The following is a 26,090-nucleotide window of genomic DNA, read 5'->3' on the forward strand; positions in this document are numbered from 1 at the left end:
CTTATTTCAAATTAACACTTCGATGATTTGAAGTCATTAAAGTGATTCGTTTCTAAACGCTGTATTCTTTTTCATTATCATCGCCTCTCAACAACAACTAATAATTCAGTAACTACTTTTAAACAAATAGGTGTCATCAGAGTTTAATCTTTTACGACCGACGAGTGATAACAAGCACTATGATGTATTTTATGTTGATTTTTTATATTAATTTATTGTAGTAGGAAGTTTGTTGATTAATAGTATTTTCTTTTATGTCATTACGTATTACTGTTTTGTGCGAACTGGTTAAAACTACTCATATATATATGTATATATATATATATATATATCTCTCTAAGAATACTTAATGTAAATTAGTTTTGAGATGCAACAGTACAATTAAACCTTATAATTGTATATCTTAAAAATGACTCTAGATTTCACTTTTATTGTCTATGGACCAAAAAAAAGTGGTGGAGTACACGTGGGGATGCAGATAATAATGTGGGCAATTTTAGAAAGGTAAACTTAATGTAAACGAACAAACTTTAATGGAAAAGCGCATAACATTAGATATCTAATACATATTTTCTGGCTTCTTAAAATAAGAAAAAAAAAAGTAAGTGAAGAACAAACAAATAAGAAAAGAAACTCACGTGGACCCAATATGATACGAGCCAGTGAGGACTGAGGAGGCCTCGAACCACGTGACTCGCACACACGCGAGTGTCAAATTGTCGGTTCACGCGCCGACAGAAGAAGTCTTGACAATCATACGATACTTGTTCTTCCCTAAAAACAGCAATGTCTATGACCATTCTCCCATCATGAGCCTCTCTCATTTTTATCTTATTTCGTGTTTTTGCCCATTTTAATAATCATAATAGTATTGCGTAATGACTAATGAATAGAGGGCCTCCTTTAATGATACAGGTTCACTCTACACTGTTGCACGTACACTTTCGGCTTGATTGCTAGCATTTTATTTTTGTTAAAATTGGTAGCATTTTATTGCACTGCTGTCAACGTTTTTTTTTTTTTACTATTTCTTTTATGTTTTAAACTATATACGTAAACAGTTGAAATTTGCTGTATCAAAATACGACAATAGGTAGTATTACAATTTTTTTGTTGACAGAAATGAGGTAACATTACAATTTATGAAAGATAGAGTTTTAAAATGCGAGCTGATTTTTTAAAAGAAAACCAATTATATGCAGGGTTAGTTTAACGTATATACATCAATTTACTACTATTCGTAATGTAAAAACATGAGTTAACAGGACAATGTTTAAGAAAAAAAAAGGAGCACCTATAAAATTTATGAAGAAAATTTTCGTTTAGTTTATTTGTAATTACATACAATAACAAATTGCTTGAAGATTTATGCTAGAGTGGAACAGAATTTTTTTGTAGCAAAACTGTAAAAGTTTGTCACATACAATAACAAAATTGTTTTAATGTGGAGCATAATCTTTCGGTGATGTTATGACTGTTTAATTTATTGTTTGCTTTTAAGAATTTTCTCTTTATTTTATTTTGAACTGTGTATTCGTTTGTTGTAGGGTGCTATGACAAAAAAATCGTTGTAGAGTAATATATATTGTAAATTCCCTAATTTTATTCAGTAACGATGATAAGTGAACGTCATTCTCACATTAAAAATGAATTTCTATAAACTCTGTCAGTGTTTTTTATTTGGCTTTGATTCCTTAAAATTGGATGAATTTGTGATCCAAATTTGAACCACCGGTAATTCTTTAGCAACTGTTTTGTTATATTGTTCTGAGATATGATTGATTATGGGAACCACAAGCTAAGCTTTGTCCACCGCATAAATTTACTCCCGTCTTCAACCCTTTTCTCAAAGAAAAAAGATTAGTGTCGTCCTTATAATAATTACAACATAACATGTGACTCCGAGTTCGAGTTTGAGATGTCGGCTATGGTCATGGCCACAAAGCTAGGAGAGCTCGGATTCATAAAGTTAACTTTGGTGATTGTTTATCATATCTCCACGATTCCATGTAACTTGGTCCCCTTGTCTCGATAAAATGTTAAGTTACATTATTACCCCTAAGAGTAGTTGGTTTCATATTTTTGCGGGTATTACACTGTACTTAAAATGGTTCAAATATTGAGTTTCTCTTGACCAATCTTGTTGTCGGCCGATATTTTTTGTTGTCTTTTTCTGTTTCTCATATTTATATGAAAAATGTTGTTTTTTTTAAACTGTACTTAAAAGTTTTTTTATTTAGGCTTGACAATGATTTAAATACAACAACATTTTCATACACTGTACATAGGGATGTATTCATAAAAGATATAGTGAAAATGTTTTTTTTTTGGTAAACGTATATGAAAATGTTGCTGTATTTAAATCATTGTCAAGCCTAAATAAAAAAACTTTTATGATGTTACAAAAACCGCTAATTATATTCATATGAGTCATAAGAGTGTTTCTTATGGGAAATGCGTACCACTATTATGTCTCTACTTTCGCACAAATGGAAAGTTAATTATAATATATGAATACATCCCTATACAGTATAATGTTCTTGTAATAGATTTGGATGATGTAAACTCCAAAATTATTTAGCTTTAACTAAATGACTTAGGTATTTGTTAAGAAAAAATATTTTTTTAAATGAATTTAAGCGAGTATATATTCTTAGTATTGTACATATATGATTCTCTTTGGTTCCTTAATATATGGGTAAAAACCTTACACATGTTTTATGATGGAACAAAGAAATATTACTTGTTTTTATTAATATAATAGTTTTTTTTTTTAAAAAATACTTCGTAGCTTCGTTTTTATAGCAGAATTTGACTGAACAGCTTTTTATGTTTTCTTGTAAGTGGTGAAATTTAAAAGAACTCGTGAATCGTGATTCCATCATTTTTTTCATCTCTAAATGTACAACAGTTTGTATGTATAATCGTAAACAACCGTTTGCATATAAACACATAGACAGGTTTTTGTTTTTTTTTTTTGTTTTTTTGGTATAAACACATAAGACAAGCTTTGTTTCTGTGACAACAAGTCAACAACAACAAACTTAATAAAAACTCTTCTTTTTTGTATTGTCATCCCAATATATTCATATATTCCATTACTAAGGAAGCTCAAATGAAAACTTTAGTTTGGGAAATACATATTTACGAATTTTGAGCAATTTTTACGAATTTACGAATTTACGAATTAAATTCGTAATTTTGAGCAATTTTTACGAATTTTGAATAAAAATACGGGAATGAACCGATGAGGGACTTATATTAATCATGTTGTTTGGACAAATGTGGATGTGACTGACTAAAACCACACAAAATCATTGTAGATCTATCCACGTGGAATGTTGTCGTTGGAAGTGCTTAATCATTAACTATGGTACATTGCCTCCTTCAACTAATTGACAAGTCAATATCCCACGTGTGAATCGTGCGAATCGTGCGACTCTCGCCATTCTCCAACCTTATTACCGTACGAGGCTCGTGTGTCCACAACCATAACCCGCGTGACATGCACGTGAACTCTACCCCTTATGCTTTTGGTGTTAAACTTTTGCTTCGTATTAGTAGCTACGATAACTCGTAGACCGAATAATCATTTTTGAGTAGACCGAATAAGTTTATGTAAAGGATTTTTTTCTTAGTTAAATTTTTTTTATTTTATTTTAGGATGTTTTATTGCTAATATTATAGATCCATCCAGTAACTATCATTTTTTTAATTAGATAAAAAACGATGATTTTTTAGAATTATAATTTATAGCCAAATAAATATTTCGAGCACCTCGTTGCCGATCGAACATGAATGGTAAATGCCTGTGATATGAAATGGTACTATCTTAAAAAAAAAATTCAGCAAAGCACCTTTCTCTTTTCTGAATATTTTCTACGCCAACGAAAAGCCATAAAGTGTAAATGTATTTTTTTTCCAATTACACCAATTCCATTTGTTCGTGTTTCAAATTTTTTTCCCTCCGTTTCAACTATAATATATATATATATATATTTATATACTCTATATTTTATTAACAGGAATGCAACAGAATAATACCACATGCATTTTCTTTAGAAAAAAAACACATGCATTTTGTTACGTTGGCACGTATTATTGACCTGGGCATTCTAATCTACGACCACATGCATATCAAATAATATCAAATTTAGAATACAATATCCCATATATAACCCGGCTCAGAAGTGGGAAGCAAAAAATATACTCTATATTTGAAATATAGACCATACATGAAAATAATATAAGAAATTGAATCCTAAAAGTATTTCTAATGGTTTTTCTTATTTTTTCCTTCAAAACAAAATAAACTCAAAATAAAGTAGAGTTTTACTTCAATAGTTTCTCTCATTATTTCCCTCAAAAAAGAATATTTTTAATATATTATTTTTTTATTTTATTGTTAATTACGAAAAACACTCGTTATTTCTAACTTTACAAATAAAATCTAATTATTTGAAATTATAAAATTTAAACAAAAAAACTAATAAAAATTTATAAGATTACTTATAATATTTTATAAAATTATTTATAATGATTTATAAGAAATATCTATATTGTATTAAAATTATATTTTCATGTTTTATTTATAAAATTAATTAATATTTATTTATAATATATTTTAAAAATTATAATATTATATGTGTAATAAATAAAAATTTAAAATTTTGTTTAAATATAGATGAGGTACATGTAAAACTATAAGAATTATTTTGTAAATAAACAAAACTAAAAAGTAAAATGAGAGAATCACTACAAAAAAAAGTGTTGATAGCATCAAATAAATTATATCATAAAAATAATTGATACTAATTAGAGTCATTTATTTATAAGTGACATAAATTATATATACAGTATTAACATCAGTTAATACAATTGATATTATTAGTTTATATGGCATCGATAAAATTGATACTAATTTATTTTAAATCACATCACTTGAACAATATTGATACAATACCAAATTTTACATCATTAGATAATCAATGTATATATTAGCATCACTTGAATAAAATAATGTAAATTTTGTAGCAATTAAAAAGTGATACCAACAAAGAACTGAATTAAACAATTAATATATTTAATTTAATTTAATCAAAACTTATCTGTCCTACATCGGTTAGGTGAACTTAAGAGAAGAGAATTGCTCTTCTATAAAATAAACTCATCGACATAAAAATTATATTTATAATAATAATTCTAGTTAATTATTGTATGAGAGTTCACAAAATATTTTTATGTTAATAAATAAACGAATTTTATATAAATTTTAAAAATAAATTAAAATTTAAACCAAAATAGCATTTTTAACATCAATTATTTATAATTGATACAAATATTAATATTATTTATAATAACTGATGTAAAATTTAATATCACTTAAAACAATTGACATATATTGATATCAATTATTCTAATTGATGCAAATATTTAAAATATCTACATCGGTTATTAATGAACTGATATAAAGTATTTGCATCACTACTTTCAGAATTATTTTTTAAATGATGTAAAATTCTTTTGCATCAGTTATAAATAATACAAATAAATAAAAGAAATGATGTATTATGATGTTTTTTTTGTAGTGGATGAATAATATTCCCTCAAATTTGATGTAATATTATTTATAAATTCATTTTTTCTCTCAAAATAAAATTTTATTGGAGAAGAATTTTTCTTATTTTTTAATATTTTCCTTCAAAATGAGAAACTATTAGAGATGATGTAATACATTACTATTTTTACTAAATTATAGTGGACCTTTTGCAAAAATAGTCTTTACACATGCCTAAATACGATCCCGCGCGAGCACCATAGATATTTGCCACCGAAGCAATATAATATCCCACATAAAAAGGACCACGATTTGTTTTATGGCTAAAGGAAAAATATGTTGCTATATATATTATTTTTTGCATTTCATGTTTTGTATATAATTTTACTTAATATTGCAAATAGACTACTTAAGTTTGAATCAAGGAAGAGTGGAAGACTACAAGAGTGAAAGGCGGGACCCAGAGAATGACCAAAGGATGCATGGAAAGCATGTGAAGTTCACGTGAAGCTGACCCCACAGTGTGACCAGGATCCGAAGAAAACAAACCGTAAAATGACCATTGTGTCCTTTCACGTAATATGTCATATGTGCTCAATTATAATAAAGGTCCCACAGAAGCTTTTGTTCGATTTGACTTCCAATTTTGGGTTTTCTTCATTCTCTAATCATGACTCCTCTCCAATTATTTGTACTCCACAGATAAGTAAATAACGATGACAAAGAATAAGAGAGTAAAGAACAAAAACATGATATTTTTTTTGCTGTTGCTAGTGCAAATATTTTTTGTTTAGGTCAAATTTGCAGATATTTCTTTTTAGACAACGCATCTTTGCTTTCTTTGATTTTCAGCAGTCTTTTTCTTCCACGTAAAATATCTTCACACTGTTTTTTTCTGATGAATATTTGCTTAGATTTTTTGGTTGATTGCTAGTTCGTCGAATTCATGGTGTTTACAGGATAATAGCACAAAATTAACATATTTTGGTTATATATTTTCAAGTAAAAAGATAGTAATTGTGTTGGTTCATTTACCATGTTTGTTTATCTTTTTACTTTTTTGGTTTGGCGAATATTATTAACACTTTATTTGACGTAATATCATGTTTCTTTTTTGTTAAATCATCCACAAAAGAACGTGTAACTTAACTACCGTTTTGCCACCATGTTTTTTTTTTCTTTCTAATTTTACCTATGCATTTGGTGACCTAACAAGAGTTTTCAAATTTTCTACTTTTCTCTCTGATCAATAAAATTAATATTTAATTATACTCTATGTTCATTTTATAAGTTTGTTTTGGCTAAAAATGCAGAATTAAGATGCTTATGAATGTTTTTGATTTCGTACATTAAAAGATAATTATTTCATACTCAATTAAAGAAATCGAACCAAGAAAACAAATATTTTGTAATACTAATGCTGATTGATTTTCTAGAATTTTTCATAATTTTTGTTAGTTTATTAGTTAATGTTAAAAAATAATAATCTTTAAGAGATATTAATTGAGATAGTTGAATTAGTATTGATTTCTAGTTATGGGAAAATGTGAAATCCTTAAACATCATTTTTACTAGTAACAGAGACAATACAAGAAAACATGTTATATTCCTACGAAAATTGCTACGAATGTATTTAGTAGGATTATTTTTCACCAATTTCTTACGGAATTATGACAAAAATAAAAGTGATAGGAAATATGTAAGCAATTTCCTACGAAAAAATGTCAAAAAGTGGTAGGATATATCCAACCAATAACCTACCAAATTTATATTCGTAGAAAATACGATCAAAATTTGGTAGAAAAGTTGTAGGATACAATTGACTGTTACACTGGTGAAAATTTCGTAGGAAATTGTTACGGATTTCCTACGAAATATTATTTGTAGAAAAATCGTAGGAATTTTGTAGGAAAATATGTCTTTTTGTTTGTCCCACATCGAAAAGTTAAGAATTTAGATGAAGAAACTGCACTATAAAAAGAGCAAAATTAAAATTTTCTACGGATTTCCTACGAAATTTCGTTTGTAAAAAAAAAATCGTAGGTTTGTTTGTAAAAAAAAATCGTAGGAATTTCGTAGGAAACTTATATTTTTTGATCTCTAGAGAGTATTAAATAAGTATAGTTTTTGCATAGAAACTTAACAAAAAGTCATGTAGGAGTTTATCAGGGAACATAGATGTTGTAGAACATTATAAGGGAAAAGAGGGAGTATGTTGAAAGATTTATTGCTATACATAGGAATTAATTAAGTACTCGTTTACTTTTTTATGCTTTCTAAATAGTCGAAAGTGGCAGTTACGATTAAAAACTTAGGAGGACATCGACAGGTCAATAAGATCAAATACCAATGTAATAAATTATCTGTGACGATTAAATTAGAGATCTCATAAGACACCACGCCTTGCGCTGAATATTTGATATCTGGACTATTTATTTATCCAATCAAGGCAATACATGTACTACTGTGATTAATTTCTCGAGTCATTTATTATTTACGCGTACACGCATGGATGTGTACTACACAACTTCGGATTTAAAAGTGTTACATTACATGATGTGAATGTATAGAATCCAACGTTTTCTCTATATATTCATAATCTAAGACAAAATTTCTGATATTTTCTACTGCGTTTGCAAGTGAAAATTCTTAAAGTTTGATACAAAATTAATAAGAACATCCACACACACACCTTTCAAACAAATTTTCATATGTTACAATTTTATTAAAATATAGTGTTAGAAAATTGAAGTGGTTATATCCAACCAAAAAGTACTGATTTTTATATTAATAGTGGTATTACACTCTAAACATAATTTTTTTTTAGATAAACTTCGTGGCTTCATAATTTATGTCCTTTCTACAATATAGTATATTTAAATCATGGAGCCATGGAGGTTATCTAAAAAAACAAATATGTTGACGCATTTCAAATATAACTTTTGTGCATAAGGTTTTCAAATAGTGATATGTCTTTTTTGTGTGAACATTACTACAAGTCCATTTATAAGATGGGTCTGATAATACTATTATTATTATGATAAACATTCGCAAACCACGACGCCATTAAAAAAGACAGACAACGTTAAATCATATGTATAAGAAGAATAAAAAAGAACATTAATGTGAGAGATGACAGGAAGGGATTGAAAATTTATAAAAACAAGTTGGTTCGAGCATTACCAACTTCACGTGGAAGGGACGTGGAGCTCAAAGTTCCACACTCGATTCAGAATCATAAGACAGCGAAGCACACGTGTGCATGTCCTCGTGTTGCCTCATAGCGCTTCATCTCCTCAACTGTAACAACAAATCTCTGAAAATTCAATGACTTAATTCCCATTTCGAACTTCATCATGAGATCATTAGTATCATTGATCTATAGTTCTTGATTTCACCGATGTTACAAGTCGCAGTATTACACTTAAGAGTTGACACACATTGTACGATATCAAATAGGTACAAAACGTTTCTCTTAAAGAAATGAACGAACTCGATGTTATAACAGCAAGCACGAAAAATATGGAAAAATACATAGCACGATTCAGGCTTATCCACGGTAATTGATTCATTAGTCATTACCATATATCAGACAAAATGAACACACAAACAAAAGGATTATAATTAAATGGCAATGTTCTTCAATATCACTGTTTTATTATAGTTTAGTACTATTATATGCTTTGGTTTGGTAGATATTATATTTACATTATATTAAGTTTTATATATGAAATGTAATTTTGTATAGTTTCTATCTGATGAACCATACCAAATAAATTATACTTTTACCTTAAATAAATTTAACACATCATCACAACTTTATTTTTTTGTGGATTCAGCTTTAAAATATAAGAGACTGTCAATTATACGGTCACTTTAATAGAACACCCATTAACAAAAATAAAAATTACATTATGGTACTGAAACTACCAGAGTCATAGCCGGCCGATGAAAGCTGCAAGAACCACCATCATCCATTGATGCCAGAATCACTCGCACGTGCGGGTACGTGCATTTCCAAAAATACTAAATAAAAATCCCCATAAACAAAGCATGGCTTGGGAATGGGTTCGGTTTGGGGAGTGGTCCCACGTGTCTCCGCCATGTTACCGGCCGAGCTGGCACATGCGATTAACCGCTAAATCAAAATCGGCAATAATCATTTGCTTCATTATATCGATAATCACTCGTTATTAATCTTTTGCTTAAAAGCTGTGCCACACGTGCAACCTCGTCATGGATAATCAGAGGATCTATTTACTTTATTTACATATATACCCTTGCTTTAGAATGTCTTTCAAAGTGAATTTTCAATTTTGCAAAGGTAATACGAAGTATGTTGATTGTTGGGTAATTATAGTAAAAAGAAAGAAAAGAAAAGTTTTGGAACTTTAGTATCAAAGAAGTTAAATTGGAATACTAATTTAAGTTAAAGAAGTTAAAATTATTTCTAATGGAAAAATCTAAATCAAATTGGAATACTAATTTAAGGAAAAAATATATTTTAATATGTGCTATTTTGAGAACTTTGAACTTGATGTGTTAGTTTTAGAACAAACAACTATTTCCTAAAACTACTTTAGATTATTTAAAAAAAATATTTTACTATGATGATAAAGAAAATAGTTTTGACGAACTATAAATGTTGCAGACTTGCAGTAACTCAAACCTAATTAATAGTAAACAGAGCAATACGATTTACCCCTTGGTCCATGGAATACCAGTAGTATTATTTGATATACTGATTGCAATGAGACTCCATCCTACCAAATATAGCGTTTTTCCTTCTTCAATGGGACTTCAAATGCAACTCCAAATTTTAATTTTTTAGAGTTTTGTGAATAGTGCAACTCCAAATTTGGTGTTGCATTATTCACAAAACTCTAAAAATTATAATAATATTTTATTATTACTTTTAGTATAATATCAATATTATATTATTCATTAATTAATTAAATTTTGTAACTAGAATTAATATACCAAATTGTATTTTTATCTTATCATTTATAGTAATATAATTTTTAAGTATAACTAATATGAGATTTGGTTGTAATTAATATAAATACATAAAATATTTAAATTAATACACACTATCTTGAAATTAATACACACTATTTTTAAATTAATATTTTTAAACTAAATCTCAAAATATCTTAAATTAATATACACTATTTTAAAACTAATATTTTTATTTTATTGATTGTAATTTTTTTCGTCATCGAATATAATGTTATAAATAATTAGTTGTTAATCTATTATATGAATAATTAGTATTTATCAAAACATTAAAAGATAAAGAGAATTTTAAATTAAATATAATAATAAAAAGATTTTTTTTGGTATGAGATTTGGTGTTGTGGTTGGAGATGAAAAAAAACACTATTCACTCAAACACCAAATTTGTCACTATTCACAACACAAAAATTTGGTGTTTAGATGAATAGTGATTGGAGATGGTGTTAGATATTTTATTTGGGTTAAATTTTTACTAGTTGATTTGCTAGGAGTAGATTATATAAGATGGTGCTATCAATTCAATAATATCAGCCGAGATTTTGCAATCAAATCTCGGACGTAATGATCTATATATGTAATGACTAAGGAAGCCAAATTATTATTGATTTATGTGGCCAAGCTGTCTTTTGCTTAAAGTTGTTGTTCCCCACATATATATATATATATATATATATATACTAATGGCTCATCATAAATATCTAGATAAATATATAGATATATATATATATATAGTGGTCCGTAAGCCAATTCTATATAAAATTTGTTTTGTGTATTGAAATTAATTTCACCACAGTCTAATTTTAGCTTGTGTGTATTTTGTTTTTCCCACTTTTATCCGTGATAGAATCAGTTAACAGTTAAATTACATTAGTAGTATAAATCCTGGAAAAAATAACTGGTGTATATGAAATTTTTTTTTGTACTTAAGGAGTTAGGGTTAAAAAAATTGGACGGAAAGAAACAATGGGATTGATAATTTATAAAAAGAATGCATTCGGTAAAATGTTTAATGTGAAAAACTTTACTGAATCTACAAAATTTATGGGATACTAATATTTTACTAATTCTTTGAAATGACGAATTGATCGAATCTTAATAAGATTTTATGGAGAGGTCCAATTGTCCAATGATGTAGAGTGGAGACCATGTTAATAAGGCAAAAAGCTAGGAGAAAATGTGCTTGGGCAATGTCTTCTCATGTGGCCTTGGAATCATCAAAATTAGATGTATGGTCATTAAAAATATGATCCACTTGTTGATTATAATTTCCATTAATTAAGGAATCACTGTCCTAAGATCTTTTACTTTATAAACATTGTTTGATTTGAAATATACGTACTATGTATTTATGTCCATAGCCATTACATCGTGTCTATTAATGAACAAAACATATTAAAATGACACGGATCAAATTCATAGATGGAATCAAGGTGACGTCACCATAATTATGTCTAAATACACTATGAGTATAATTTATGCAGTAAACACGTCAAAATATATATTTCTTTTCGAAAGTAACACAAAAAATATATCTCTTTTTTTTTTTTAATATATCAACCGTGTTAAACTGATCAGAATTTTTGGAATTTTTAACTTAAAAAATATAGTTTGTATTGTTGGTGAATTTATGGTTATCAATATGATTAACATGTGGACATAACACCGTCGGAATTGCACCAAAGCAAGCTTATTCTTGGAAGAACAAATACATGCGACAAAAAAAAAGAAGAACAAATACATGCGACAAAATATGACTTGACCAACATAACATTATTTCGAAGAGTAGAGTCTCAAAATTTTTTAAACGTTTTGACACACAAATCATTGTTCGGCTACCATGAACCAATAAGGCATTTCATGCAAAATTACAAGAGGACATCCACATCACATACAAGCAAAGTACGCTTTTCAAGTCAAAAGGCGAACATATTGTTGTAAGAGAGTCCGATCACTTTGCTAGCACCGAAAATACAGTCATATCGGACTCCGAAGTTGAACCTTTCAGTTTAATTATTTAAGAAAACTAATCCATAAATGGGTCTTCATAAGTTTTTGTAGTCGAAATTTTAAGATTGATATAGTCCAGCTCAGTCAAGTTGTGTAGACCAAGCATTTTCAATGCTTTGTGGAGTTGATTTTTGGTTATGGATCCATCTGCATCAGAGTCTGCCTTCTTAAGGAGATTTGAAAGCTCTGACAAATTCCACGCGCGTGATAGAACCATCATGGTCGCTATCGATTTTCTCCAAGAGCTATGAGATCTCCTCATCCTTACACGTTAGATTAGCCAAGTCCAGCTGCTGGTCTCCTTGGGTGTCAACTTCATCGAACACGTTCTTGAGGCTCACTACCATCCTCTCAACAACGTCCAAGTGCCTAATACTTTAGATCGGGTAAAAAAAAACTCAAAGAAAGAGGAGAAAAAAAGATGAGAAGTAAAAGAGAGTTAGGGTTTCAGATGATACGGCGAAGGTGAAAGAGGTTTATGGTTTCATAGCGATGCGAATGTGGAATATAGGTAGCATACAAATTAGGGCTTTAGATGTGGGCCACAAATATTGATATTCAATTGGTGGATTTGAGCCCAACATCATTTTCTTAATCTTTCATTTTTGTCTTTTTTGTAAATTTTCTTAAACTAATAAAAGTTAAAACTATATGTCTTTAAAGATGTCCACGTAAAATTTTAAAAGAGAATTTTATTGGTTCACATCAACATTCAATATTAAATAATTTTACATATTCTAATATTATTGCTGAATAAAGAAATTAAAAAAATTTACAAATTTTAATATTATTGCTGAATAAAAAATAAGTATAAATTGTTTATTGATCCACCTAAAAATTAAAAATTAAAGAACTTCCAAATTCTATTATTATTTTTAAAAATTATTAAAGATAAACATTCAATATTAAGAAAAATTTATTGATCCACATCAACATTCAATATTACTTTTTTTTTACAAATTCTAATATTATTGCTGAATAAAGAAATTAAAAAAGTTTACAAATTTTAATATTATTGCTGAATAAAAAAATTAAGTATAAATTTTTTATTGATCCACCTAAAAATTGAAAATTAAAGAATTTCCAAATTCTATTCTTATTTTTAAAAATTATTAAAGATATATATATATATATTTATATATTTATATTAATTATAAAAAACTAAAATAAATACTATTAAAATAGGGAATTTTAAATTTAAAAAATTGAAACTATATGCCTCTAGGGATGTCTATATAAAATTTTAAAAGACAATTTTATTGGTCCACATCAACATTCAATATTAAGAAAAATTTACAAATTTTAATACTATTCCTGAATAAAAAAATTAAGAAAGTTTACAAATTTTATTATTATTGCTGAATAAAGAAATTATGTATACTTTTTTAATTGATCCACCTCAACATTGAAAATTAAAGAATTTCCAAATTCTATTATTGTTTTTAAAATTATTAAAGATAAGAAATTATATATAAATTTTATATTAATTATAAAAAACTAAAATAAAAAAATTAAAATATGAAATTTTAAATTTAAATTAGATGTATACACACATATTTAGAGACTCCTACATTAGCATCCAATTTTTTGTCACATAACTATAATAATTTTGAAATTCTTTTTCTGTGTGTGCAACCATTTCAAAAAAAAAAAAAGAGTTAAGTTTCACTAAAAATGAGTTCTTAAACAAGTTCAAAGCACGTTTAGTTGCTAAAGGGTTTCATCAGCAATAAAGAATAGACTTTCTTGAAACCTACAACCCTGTTGTTAGGACTGTAACCTTGAGATCTATTATGCATATAGCTACCATCATGGATTAGGACATAAAGCAAATGGATGTTAAAAACACCTTCTTACACAGATAGCTCACTGAGACAGTCTACATGACTCAGCTAACTGGGTTCATCGATAAGACAAGCCATACCATGTGTGTCAACTCAACAAAGCCTTTTATGGACTTAAACAGTCACCTAGGGCATGATTCGACAAATTCAGCACCTTCTTGCTTGAATTTGGCTTCACCTGCAGCAACAAAGATCCCTCTCTTTTCATCTACTCCAAGAACCGATACATCATCCTTTTATTACTCTATATTAACGATATGGTGATCACAGGAAGTGGAACAACTGTTCTGAGCAATCTGCTATCTGAACTCAACAAATACTTTAGGATGAAGGATATGGGTCAGCTGCAATATTTTTCTTGGAATTCAAGCCTAATTCCATTCAGAGGGGCTGTTCTTCTCTCAGTAGAAATATGCAGAGGACTTATTAGCTGTGGCAGCCATGAGTGATTGCTCACCTATGCCCACTCCTCTTCCCTTACAGCTCGACAAAGTTCCTCACCAAGATGAACCTTTCTCCAATCCTACGTATTTCAGAAGCCTAGCTGGAAAACTGCAGTATCTCACCTTGACCAGGCCAGATATACAGTTTGCGGTAAATTTTGTCTGCCAAAAGATGCATTCACCAACCGTCTCTGATTTCATTCTTCTGAAGAGAATCTTACGCTACATCAAGGGCACAATAACGATGGGAATCAACTTTAGCAAGAAGACCGACTGTACCATCAGAGTGTATAGTGATAGTGACTGGGCCGGGTGTAAAGAAACACACAGGTCTACAGGTGGATTTTACACTTTCTTAGGCTCCAACATCATCTCTTTGTCCTCTAAGAAGCAACCGACTATTTCCAAAAACTTAACGGAAGCTGAGTACAGAACGATGTTGAAAGCTGTCTCAGAGATCACGTGGCTGAGCTCCCTTCTCAAAGAAATTTGAGTTTTTATTCCTACCACACCAGAACTCTTCTGCGAGCCTCACTGCAAATCCCACTTTTCACAGCAGAATTAAACATTTCGAAATCGACCACCACTATGTCCGAGAAAGAGTGGCACTAGGGTCTCTGGTTGTCAATCACATACCAGCTCATCAACAGCTAGCCGATATCTTCACCAAGTCCTTGCCATGTAAAGCTTTCTGCTCGCTAAGATTCAAACTCGGTGTAGACTTTCTGCCAACACCTCGTTTGAGAGGGGCTATCAACACAAAGCCTCTATCTCAAACAAAAGCTACTCAAAACAATGTCGAGTTAAGTTCAGTGAAGGATATGGGCCAGTGTAATCTGCAATGGCTCATTACCGAGCCCAAATCTTCCCAACGGTCATCTCTGTATCACGACAAAAACAGAGCTTCTGCAGAGAGGAGCAAGACGACGAGCTGTACGGAAGAGACAATCCCGGTGCGCAACATTTTTGGCGTCTTGTCAATCATTGACTGACCCCTGGCTGATTGGCACTTGTGAGAAGATCTCACACTAGAGTTTAGGAGTGTTCCCTTCCTCTTTGTGTATAAAAACACTATCACTATGTAATCATTTTCCAAGTTTTGAATCAATAAACAAAAACTTCATATTTTAGCATATTTCAGTTTTGCCTTTATGTTTGTTTTTGATATGGTTGACAGGATAATCAAGATTTCTAGTCATCAGTGAACAAAGCAGCAGAAAAAATGAAAGAGAAGCTATATTTGGCATGTATCGGAGTGACAGAGTTAATGCAGAAATTACATACTCCAGATGCTGATGCCATCCCTCTTGCCACCCGTAAAGAATGGTTATGGCCAGTGTATAGAAAAGTATGTCTTAAATCTCTCTTCTAAGTTCTTGAGCTTTTGATTAACCCATTATCATTCTGCTTAACTTGGTTCTGGTTGGTTGTTTCTAACAGGTCAAAGAAGCTGATCCATTAGACATTATCGGTGGCCCACATTATTGCCCCATACTCCAGACTACCCGAGTGGATGCGGTTAACTTATTGCGGGAACTACATGCGATGGAAAAAATCGATGAGTTTGGAAATTTGATTAGTCCATCAACAAGTCAGTTAAATTAGGTTCATAATTATCAAGAATTAGATTATACCTCTTTTTTCTTTCTTTATTTTAAACCTTGTAAGGCCGAGGAACAAAAAACAACAGAAAATGCTACAAGTTTAAACTCTCAGACAAAAGAAATGTCACGAAGCCAGTGTCTGAAACAGTGAAACTTATAAAGAGTTCACAAGATTGTATTGTTGTGAGCTATTATGAGTAGAGAAGGTATTGTTGTGAGCTATTATGAGTAGAGAAGAGATTGCGGAGAAGCAAATATGGATATCTATTAGATATTTGAGCCCATTAGAGGCCCACTTGTACATTCGCAGATATTTTTTAAATTTTCCCATTCACTTGTTCAGTCTAAACGATCAGAGCAAAATCACTTTCGAAATAAACAGAGATTGTGAAAATGGGGCTTTCTCTTCAACTTCCGATCGTCGATATGTCTTCGTCGGACAAAATCTCCACCGCACAATCGATTCGTCGGGTTCCTCTTCTTCTCTCTCCTTGTTATTTGTATCCGTACTACTACAACAGTAGAAACTGTGCTTCTTCTTCATTTTTACTAGTTTTTTCGCGGATAGGTAAGTGAAGATGATGATAGGACTTAGTACCTGTAGCATCAATTGAAGAAAATTTGGGTTTATCTTTTTGTTTAATCGCTCTACTTGTTGCGTTTAACGATTCGAGTATTACAATTTTGGTTTGAAGGAGGGCTTTTCATGGTTTCATTTTAATGAGCTATTAAATTTGATTAGATCAGTTCGATGTTTTCTTGAGAGTTGAGACAATTCTCCAATTCTCTCTAATTTGGTGTTTATAACTATGTCTGTAAAAATAAGGCGTGTCTCGAACATGGATTCTTCTATGCCAATAACCATGGCATCCCGGAAGAATTGATGGAAAAGGTTTTCAAGGAGAGTAAAAGCTTCTTTAACCTCCCACTAGATGAGAAGATGGCTTTACTCCGCCGTGATTTGCTCGGTTACACTCCATTGTATGCTGAGAAACTCGACCCGTCCATGAGCTCCATAGGTTCCTTCATTTGCTGATGCTATAGCTTTTTTGCATATGGCTTGTTTTCTTGCTGATGAGTTAATCTGTGAAAACGTTGATCTCTCTTTGTAAGGTGATTCCAAGGAAAGCTTCTATTTTGGCTCTTTGGAAGGCGTTCTTGCTCAACGTTACCCGAATCAGTGGCCTTCCGAAGGTAATTTTCATTTATTTGTTTTGATCTCAACCTATTTATTTTGTATTTTATGTATCACGGGTTATGTGTATGTAAAGATCTCTTGCCATCGTGGAGGCAAACCATGGAATGTTACTACAAGAATGTCCTGTAAGCACACACCTTGCTCAAACAAAACACTGTGACTTCATACCCTGTCTTCTCCTTGCATCATCAGTTAAAAATTGGTTTCAGTTCCATATCAACACTTAGGATTTGAACCTTGGTATGGATAAATATTAGTCTATTGTAGCCAATTTGATCGGTAGTACAACTGTTCAATCTTAGGTGCCTGTGTGTTCTTGAAATTATCTTCTTTTCAACTTCTTAATGTAAAGGAGAATATACAATTTCATGAGCATTTTTCTTTTTTTTTTTTTCTTTCCATATTACTTTGGTGGATCAACTTGATTTTGCTTTGTTTCTTAAAGGTCTGTGGGTAGAAAATTGCTCGCCTTAATTGCCTTGGCATTGGATTTAGATGAGGACTTCTTCGAACAAGTTGGAGCTTTGAATGATCCTACAGCAGTTGTTCGCCTCTTACGCTATCCAGGTATCTAGGTACATCAAAGTCTTGGTTGGATTGATATTAATCTTAATGAGCTTTGGTAAGAATTTATAGTTCATGAGTGGAAACTTAAGCCATATATGGTTATAGGTGAAGTGATTTCGTCGGATGTAGAAACATATGGTGCCTCGGCTCACTCAGATTATGGAATGGTCACTCTTCTTCTTACTGATGGAGTTCCAGGACTTCAGGTAAAACAGTTCTTAATTTCTCTTGTAACTCTCCTCATTGACTTCTCCTTTAGTAACCTGCATGTGCTCTTACACTGTCTGTGAACTCTTAGGTTTGTAGAGACAAATCGAAACAACCACGTGTTTGGGAAGATGTCCCTGGAATTAGAGGGTAAGTCTAGCTTATAGCTACTGCATTTTTCGAGGTTCGTTGATTATAACTACGGGGACTTTGTGTAAACCGTAGGGCGTTTATTGTCAACATTGGTGATATGATGGAGAGATGGACGAATGGACTCTTCCGGTAAACTTTGGCCAGTTTTTGTTTTGAGGGAGTTTGGTTTCTTGGTTTTTAGCTTGGATCGTAAGACATGTATTTTCATGTAATGGGGTTAGGTCTACATTGCACAGAGTGATGCCCGTGGGAAAAGAACGTTACTCGGTAAATTTTGTTTTTTGTTCTTTCTAATTTCTGTACAAATTAAAAATGTTATCTCTTAATACAATAAACTTAAGTAGAAGTTTTTGTAGGTGGTGTTCTTTTTAGATCCGAATCCAGATTGTAATGTGGAATGCTTGGAGAGTTGTTGCAGTGAAACTTGTCCCCCAAGGTATTTTGAGAAACTCTTCTTGAATCTTTCAGCCCAATGTAGGGTGAGGGGGCACATTGCGCATTTGTTAAATATTTTGAGGGTTAAAAAGAGCAAAAGTTGATTCCTTTTTTCATATAATTCTATTTCAATCGGTGTAGATTCCCGCCTATCCTCGCCGGCGACTATATTAAGGAGCGTTTCAGGCTAACCTACGCCTCCTCCTAGATTTTAATGTATGTCATTTATGTTTTTATATTAGGAAATGTAACAAAACATAGTGTAAATTTAACTCCGTATGGATGAAATAAAGTTTATATTAACGATCAGTATTTCTTTCTACAAATATAAAACTGAAATACAGTCAAAAATTATTTGCTAGGAATACTTATTCATATTTGACTACAATTTTATACTAAATATTGTCACAAGTATAATATTGTGCATCGGATCCGTGGCGCATTTAACCCCACATCAAATAGTTGCGTGTTTGATTCACCGGCGACAATATTAAGGAACGGTTCCAGGCTAACCTACGTCACCTCCTAGTGTATGTATGCCATTATGTTTTTTTAATACGAAATGGCTACATAACCACACAAATTTATTTGAACTTTTTTAAAAAAAAAATTATTTGAACTTATTTTTGCTCATTTGGAAAAAGGCTTTCCAAAATTATCCCATAAATACTTTTCGTGATAATTTTTCGGGTCTGAAACTTCTCATAAGTTAAATTGTGGTGAAAAAAAAAAACAATGCATGCGATAAATCTCAACGCCGAATCTGTGATCGGAGATATATCTATTATGGAAATGAAATTGTGGATCTAATATATCAAATGTATTTTTTAAAAACGTGTTTGGACCATTTTATTACTAATATTGGCGAATTTTCTTTGGTACTTTATAGCGACAGTTTATTTATTTTTAAAACAAAAATGTCGTCTTATTATAAAACTATAAATGGGTATAGAACGATCATAATTACTTACCCAACTTTCTAGTGACCTAACTATATCATTCAACAAAAATAGTATTAAGTATAACTAACTTTGATGGGTAACAAATCTTAAACAACTTTTAAAGGTGACTAGCAAATTCGTCTGACGGTAGAAAAATACGCAAACATTTTAATATATATAATTATTTATGTGTTTTGAAGTTTTTATTATATTTTCGAACTGCGCATAAGGCAACTGAACATGCATGCAAACCCCATATCTTTTACGCATAAGAAAACAAAAAACGTTATCTTATCTTCAGTTTAATTGTTTTATTGTTTCACTTTTTGATAATTTTTTTTATTAATTGTTTTATCTTCTTTTATCATCTACACGTCTGATTTTTTGATTAAAAATTTCTTCAGATGCATGCATACATTTTTTTTTATTGCATACATTGATTGCTTTCATACGGCCGAATTATATTTTACGGTCTTGTTTTATTGTGTTGTAAGTATAGAAAACAAATTTTCCATATACAATTATATATCCCATACGTGCGAGGTTTATTTTTTCCTTACCAACAGCGAAAGAGATTTGTTCTCCAATTATTCGTTGAATACTCTAATAATAATTTACTCTAATAATAATTTACTCTTCTTTGGAAAATAATCCAATAATACTTATTTTTCACGTGTGTTGCCATATGTGTATAGTAAGATCGAGACTGGATCTGAGATAAACCCCCCACACAAAAAAAAATGAATTGAAACAAACAAAAAAACTCTATTTTTCATCAATTTGACAATTTGTGTTTCTTTTCTTACATCCCCGAAATTAAAGTTTTTATCTTCTTGTTTTTTTTGTTCTCCCAACTACTCTGCAATTATATCGGTAAGAGAAGCATTTGGCTCTCTTTTTGGCACGCTCTGTATTTTCTGGGTTTCCTTTTTGTTTTTCTTCGCTCTGAGATTTTCTCGGGAAAGTTTTTAGTGTTAAGCTATTCGATTCTGGTTTCCAAATAATGGAAGGAGTTGATCACCTTGCCGATGAGAGGAACAAAGCCGAGTTTGATGTCGACGAGATGAAGATCGTCTGGGCCGGTTCCCGCCACGCTTTTGAGGTTTCCGATCGAATTTCTCGCCTCGTCGCCAGCGATCCGGTGAATTTTCTCAATTTTTTCTCGTTGTCGTTGTTCTTTATCTGGTTCTCCCGATTGTTTGATTTTTGTTTGGTTTTCGGGAAATGTTTATGCGGGAGATTGGGATTAGGGATTTCTCCTGTGTTCGAATTTATTAATTTCTCGAATTCGTGTTATCATCCACAGGTCTTCGAGAAAAGCGATAGAGCTCGGTTGAGTAGGAAGGAGCTGTTTAAGAGCACGTTGAAAAAATGTGCTCACGCGTGGAAGAGGATTATCGAGCTTCGTCTCACTGGTATGGATTCGTTCTAACACACCTATTTGTTATCGTGGTTTCAGGGTTTGTATTGCGTCTTTTGATTGTGTGCTCTTTCATTGTTTTTTTGGTTACAGAGGAAGAAGCAGGAAGATTGAGGTTCTTTGTCGATCAGCCTGCATTTGTGGATCTGCACTGGGTAACTTCCTGCCTCATGAATCGATAGATACAGTTTCTATTGACTCTTTTAGAGACAGAACTTTTGATTCATTGTTTCATGCTTTTGTTTCTCTTCTCTAGGGAATGTTTGTGCCTGCTATTAAGGGGCAGGGCACAGAGGAGCAGCAGCAGAAGTGGTTGTCGCTGGCCAATAAGATGCAGATTATTGGGTGTTATGCACAAACTGAGCTTGGTCATGGCTCTAATGTTCAAGGCCTTGAGACTACGGCCACATTTGATCCCAAGACGGATGAGTTTGTAATTCACAGTCCAACTCAGACTTCATCCAAAGTGAGTAGACCAAGAAGTTCTTTGATTAAGTATGTATGCACAGTCTCTTAGTTGTTTAAGATTTTCATTTGTCTTTGATTGTTGAATAGTGGTGGCCTGGTGGCTTGGGAAAAGTTTCTACACATGCTGTTGTTTACGCTCGTCTCATAACTGACGGCAAAGACTATGGTGTCCATGGTATGTACAGGGGAAAATTTTCTCAGGAATTTTTTTCCATTTTATCTTTCTCGGGTATTGATTGCTTAAACTTCCTCTACCAGGATTTATTGTGCAACTGCGCAGCTTAGAAGATCATTCTCCTCTTCCGAATATAATTGTTGGTGATATTGGGACAAAGATGGGAAATGGAGCATACAACTCAATGGACAACGGTTTTCTTATGTTTGATCAAGTTCGCATTCCGAGAGATCAAATGCTCATGAGGTCCTCTCTCTTAGCCTTTTTGGTCTGACTTTAATAAGCATTCACGATGTACTGATAGTTCTAGAGGAAATTGCTTAGTGCTTAAATGCGGGCTTATGGATTGTTCTCCTCTTCCAAAACGTTTCAGGCTTGCAAAAGTTACGAGGGAAGGAAAATATGTTCCATCGGATGTTCCAAAGCAGCTGATGTATGGTACTATGGTGTTTGTACGACAAACAATTGTGGCAGATGCATCCAATGCACTGTCTAGAGCAGTTTGCATAGCTACAAGGTACAGCGCAGTGCGGAGGCAGTTTGGCGCACGGAATGGTGGCATTGAGACGCAGGTACTCATTTAAAACCATTTCATAATCAAGGATACTCATGGTTGTGTACTGTGTAGAGTTTTTTTCACTCATTAAAGTTTGGTGACTATTATGTTGGCTCGAAAAGGGAATTTAATATTTCCTGCATGTTGTTATCACAGGTGATTGATTACAAAACTCAGCAGAACAGGCTATTTCCTCTGCTGGCATCAGCATATGCATTTCGATTTGTTGGGGAGTGGCTAAAATGGCTGTACACGGATGTAACTGAAAGGCTGCAGGCCAGTGATTTCGCAACATTGCCTGAGGCTCATGCATGCACAGCAGGATTGAAGTCTCTCACCACCACAGCCACTGCGGTAGGTTCCAGAGCTGCTTACTAGTCACTAGACTAGACTGATCGGTTTTGTTTCTCTATGTATGGGTCAAACCGTTCACATATTGGAAAGTTTGTTCCCTCCTTGACGTTGTTTGGAGGTGTATTTAGACTTGAAAAGTCAGCTTAAGCTTACTGTTGGGTGCAGGATGGCATTGAAGAATGTCGTAAGTTATGTGGTGGACATGGCTACTTGTGGTGCAGTGGGCTCCCCGAGCTGTTTGCTGTATATGTTCCTGCCTGCACATATGAAGGAGACAACGTTGTGCTACAATTACAGGTATTTGTTACCTTTATGTATGAAGTAATCTCACTAACTGGAATACCACTGTCAGCTAGCACGTGGCTCTTTAACATATAGCTCTCTGGACTTTTGGTTGAGTTCTTGATTTAGCATGATTTCGTATCGTGAGATTTGTACTTTCTTAGATCTAAGTACTTACAGGTTGTTGTCAGTTTCACGGTTTTTGGTCAAATTGTTTTTTATTTTTTTTGGGTTAATAGGACATTTGCGGTTATTCACATCATTTTTTCAAAAAATATGTTTATAGGTTGCTAGATTTCTCATGAAGACAGTCTCCCAGCTGGGATCTGGGAAGGCTCCTGTTGGCACAACTGCTTATATGGCCCGTGCAGAACATCTTTTGCAATGTCGTTCTGGTGTTCAAAAGGGTGAGTTTTCAAGCTTATTTGTTTTTTTTTTTCATTCTTCTCATTACTATAAATTGTTCTAGTGATCTATTCACAATATGATTCTTGAGTTAATGATGAAGTTGGTTTTATTCATTGGGCATATAGCTGAGGATTGGTTAAACCCTGGTGCGGTCCTGGAAGCTTTTGAAGCAAGGGCTCTGAGAATGGCTGTTACTTGTGCAAAAAATCTTAGCAAGTTTGAGAATCAAGAACAAGGTACTCTTCTAACTCCATGATTCCAGAATCAAGACCAAACTTTGCCAAGTCTTAAAAAAAATTCCCCTTGACATTTGCAGGATTCTCAGAGCTCTTGGCTGAATTGGTTGAGGCCGCAATTGCTCATTGCCAGTTGATTGTTGTTTCCAAGTAAGCTTTGTCTTCACCGTTCACATGGATCAAATAAGTTAGTGATTCTCTCTAGTCAGCTCCTAAATTTCACCTACCTTGTCTCGGTTAGGTTCATTGCGAAACTTGAGCAAGACATAGGAGGCAAAGGAGTGAAGAAACAGCTGAACAATCTATGTTACATTTACGCTCTCTATATCCTTCACAAACACCTCGGCGATTTCCTCTCCACAAACTCCATCACTCCCAAACAAGCCTCTCTCGCCAACGACCAGCTCCGTTCCTTATACTCTCAGGTTCTTCCTCACTCTCTCTGCATTTGGTTTCTTTTAAAAAGCAGAGTTCTATTAACAATTTTCTGTTCCTTTGGTTTAGGTTCGTCCTAATGCGGTGGCGCTCGTGGACGCCTTCAACTACACTGACCATTACTTGAACTCGGTGCTGGGCCGTTACGACGGTAATGTTTACCCGAAGCTCTTTGAGGAAGCATGGAAAGATCCATTGAACGACTCTGTGGTTCCTGATGGGTACCATGAATACATTCGACCTTTGCTCAAGCAGCAACTTCGTACCGCAAGGCTCTGAAGAGTTTGTTTCTGCTTTGATACTCAGATATGTTTAAATCAAACATTTGACTTTTGCTTTTTTCTTATATCCTACTTCTCGTTCCGTTATTTCTTTGAATAAATTCGCCAGTTTATAAGATGGCGATACCCTTATTTGTTGTATGTAGCAATCTTAAAGCTGATATATACACTGTCGTCATTTGGCGGAATTTTAGGACTATTTTTAGTAGTATATGCGATATTAAGAAATTGATCGTTTCTACTTTCTACTATGCATTATTAGTATTAAATATAAATATTAATATATTTTAGCATATAAAAATATATGCTATAAAAATAATAAATCGTTTCTTCTTTCTTCTATTTTGGATGTAATTTCTCCTCTTTTCATAGAGTTTGAGACCGTTTAATTTAATGAGAATGAAATGTTGACCAAAATATATATATTTTAGCATATAGGTGTGGGATGTTTGTAATCTTCGTATAGATGATGTTCAAAGTACATCTTAGTTTAACATTTTCACTTGGTTTTGTTATATTTTCTTGTGGTAAAAACTAAAAAGCGTACTTGCTAAAGTATTTATTTTATTAATGCATTGTAGGAAAATATTTCTGATGTTTTTGATCATCTGTTTTACTTTTTTTTTAAGTTCGTAGTTAACTGCAATAAATAGTGGTTTGTAATAAGAATTATACATATGTATATATACAGTAGAACCTTTATAAATTAATACTTGATAAATTAATAATCATTATAAATTAATAAATTTTACTGATTCCAAATTAGACCAATATAAAAATCCATCAAATTCGATAAGATAATAAGATAATAATTTTTTTAAAACCCCTATATAAATATATGGTCCCAACAAAAACATAAATTAATAATTATATACAATTATAAAAAATGTATGTAAATATAATATTTTAAAATATGATTAATGTGTTTGTTTTTATTTAAGGTTGAAATCTCATTGAATCTTATATCTCTAATTATTATATCAGTAATTTTTCTTGATATTTTACGATATACATTCAAATTTATGATGATTTTTTTATGTGATAATTGATTTTCTTATCTATAAATGTTTTTAAATGTATTGTAATGTTATCTTCAATTTTATCATCAATAATATGGATAATAATTATGGTCTTTTTATAAATTTTAAACTTATAAACATGTATATTTTTATATGGACAATCCAATATGGTATAAAAACTATTTTATTGTGATAGTTATGATTGTTAATCATAATTTACATTACAAAATTTGTTAAAATTTTAAAATATAATATTATTCTAAAGATATTTTTAAAAAATTATAGGTGGAATGCAAATTTTCTCTATAAATTAATAATATCACAATAAATTAATAAAATATTATGTTCTCAACATTATTAATTTTTGTAGAGGTTTTAATGTATATATATGTATGAAAGCGTGTTCGGCTCTAAAATAGGAGTAATCGTTGGTTCTTTTAAAATGGAGTACTAGTTTAACCCCTTTAACAAAAAAAAGAGTACT

At 31.6% G+C, this 26,090-nt stretch overlaps 3 protein-coding genes across 5 annotated transcripts; all 3 read left to right on the forward strand.

Moving 5' to 3' along the window:
- Positions 1-14,865: 14,865 nt before the first annotated feature.
- Positions 14,866-15,360, forward strand: LOC112081935 (uncharacterized mitochondrial protein AtMg00810-like). Its single transcript, XM_024149000.1, has one exon. The coding sequence runs from the start codon at positions 14,866-14,868 to the stop codon at positions 15,358-15,360; it is 495 nt and encodes a 164-aa protein (XP_024004768.1).
- A 1,455-nt stretch (positions 15,361-16,815) lies between these two features.
- LOC18030962 (2-oxoglutarate-Fe(II) type oxidoreductase) lies at positions 16,816-19,340 on the forward strand. Of its 3 annotated transcripts, none has more exons than XM_024148611.1 (11): positions 16,816-16,942; positions 17,298-17,490; positions 17,585-17,665; positions 17,743-17,794; positions 18,115-18,236; positions 18,342-18,442; positions 18,535-18,593; positions 18,669-18,725; positions 18,818-18,863; positions 18,953-19,032; positions 19,173-19,340. In XM_024148611.1, the coding sequence occupies exons 1-11, from the start codon at positions 16,865-16,867 to the stop codon at positions 19,237-19,239; spliced, it is 936 nt and encodes a 311-aa protein (XP_024004379.1). In that variant the 5' UTR covers positions 16,816-16,864; the 3' UTR covers positions 19,240-19,340. The 3 variants fall into 3 exon arrangements, with proteins under 3 accessions (XP_024004379.1, XP_024004381.1, XP_024004380.1); XM_024148612.1 differs by having other exon boundaries at positions 16,833-17,039; positions 19,173-19,339; XM_024148613.1 differs by lacking the exon at positions 19,173-19,340 and having other exon boundaries at positions 18,941-19,032.
- A 1,452-nt stretch (positions 19,341-20,792) lies between these two features.
- On the forward strand, positions 20,793-24,830 carry LOC18030963 (peroxisomal acyl-coenzyme A oxidase 1). The gene is made up of 14 exons (XM_006414243.2): positions 20,793-21,113; positions 21,279-21,387; positions 21,486-21,547; positions 21,649-21,858; positions 21,948-22,035; positions 22,119-22,281; positions 22,409-22,607; positions 22,748-22,945; positions 23,111-23,242; positions 23,514-23,634; positions 23,761-23,871; positions 23,952-24,021; positions 24,113-24,296; positions 24,376-24,830. Exons 1-14 carry the CDS (start codon positions 20,976-20,978, stop codon positions 24,583-24,585), a joined length of 1,995 nt encoding a protein of 664 aa, XP_006414306.1. The 5' UTR covers positions 20,793-20,975; the 3' UTR covers positions 24,586-24,830.
- Positions 24,831-26,090: the final 1,260 nt, after the last annotated feature.

The sequence above is a fragment of the Eutrema salsugineum genome, unplaced genomic scaffold, assembly GCF_000478725.1.
Source record: "Eutrema salsugineum unplaced genomic scaffold, Eutsalg1_0 scaffold_1, whole genome shotgun sequence".
Classification (NCBI taxonomy): Eukaryota; Viridiplantae; Streptophyta; class Magnoliopsida; order Brassicales; family Brassicaceae; genus Eutrema; species Eutrema salsugineum.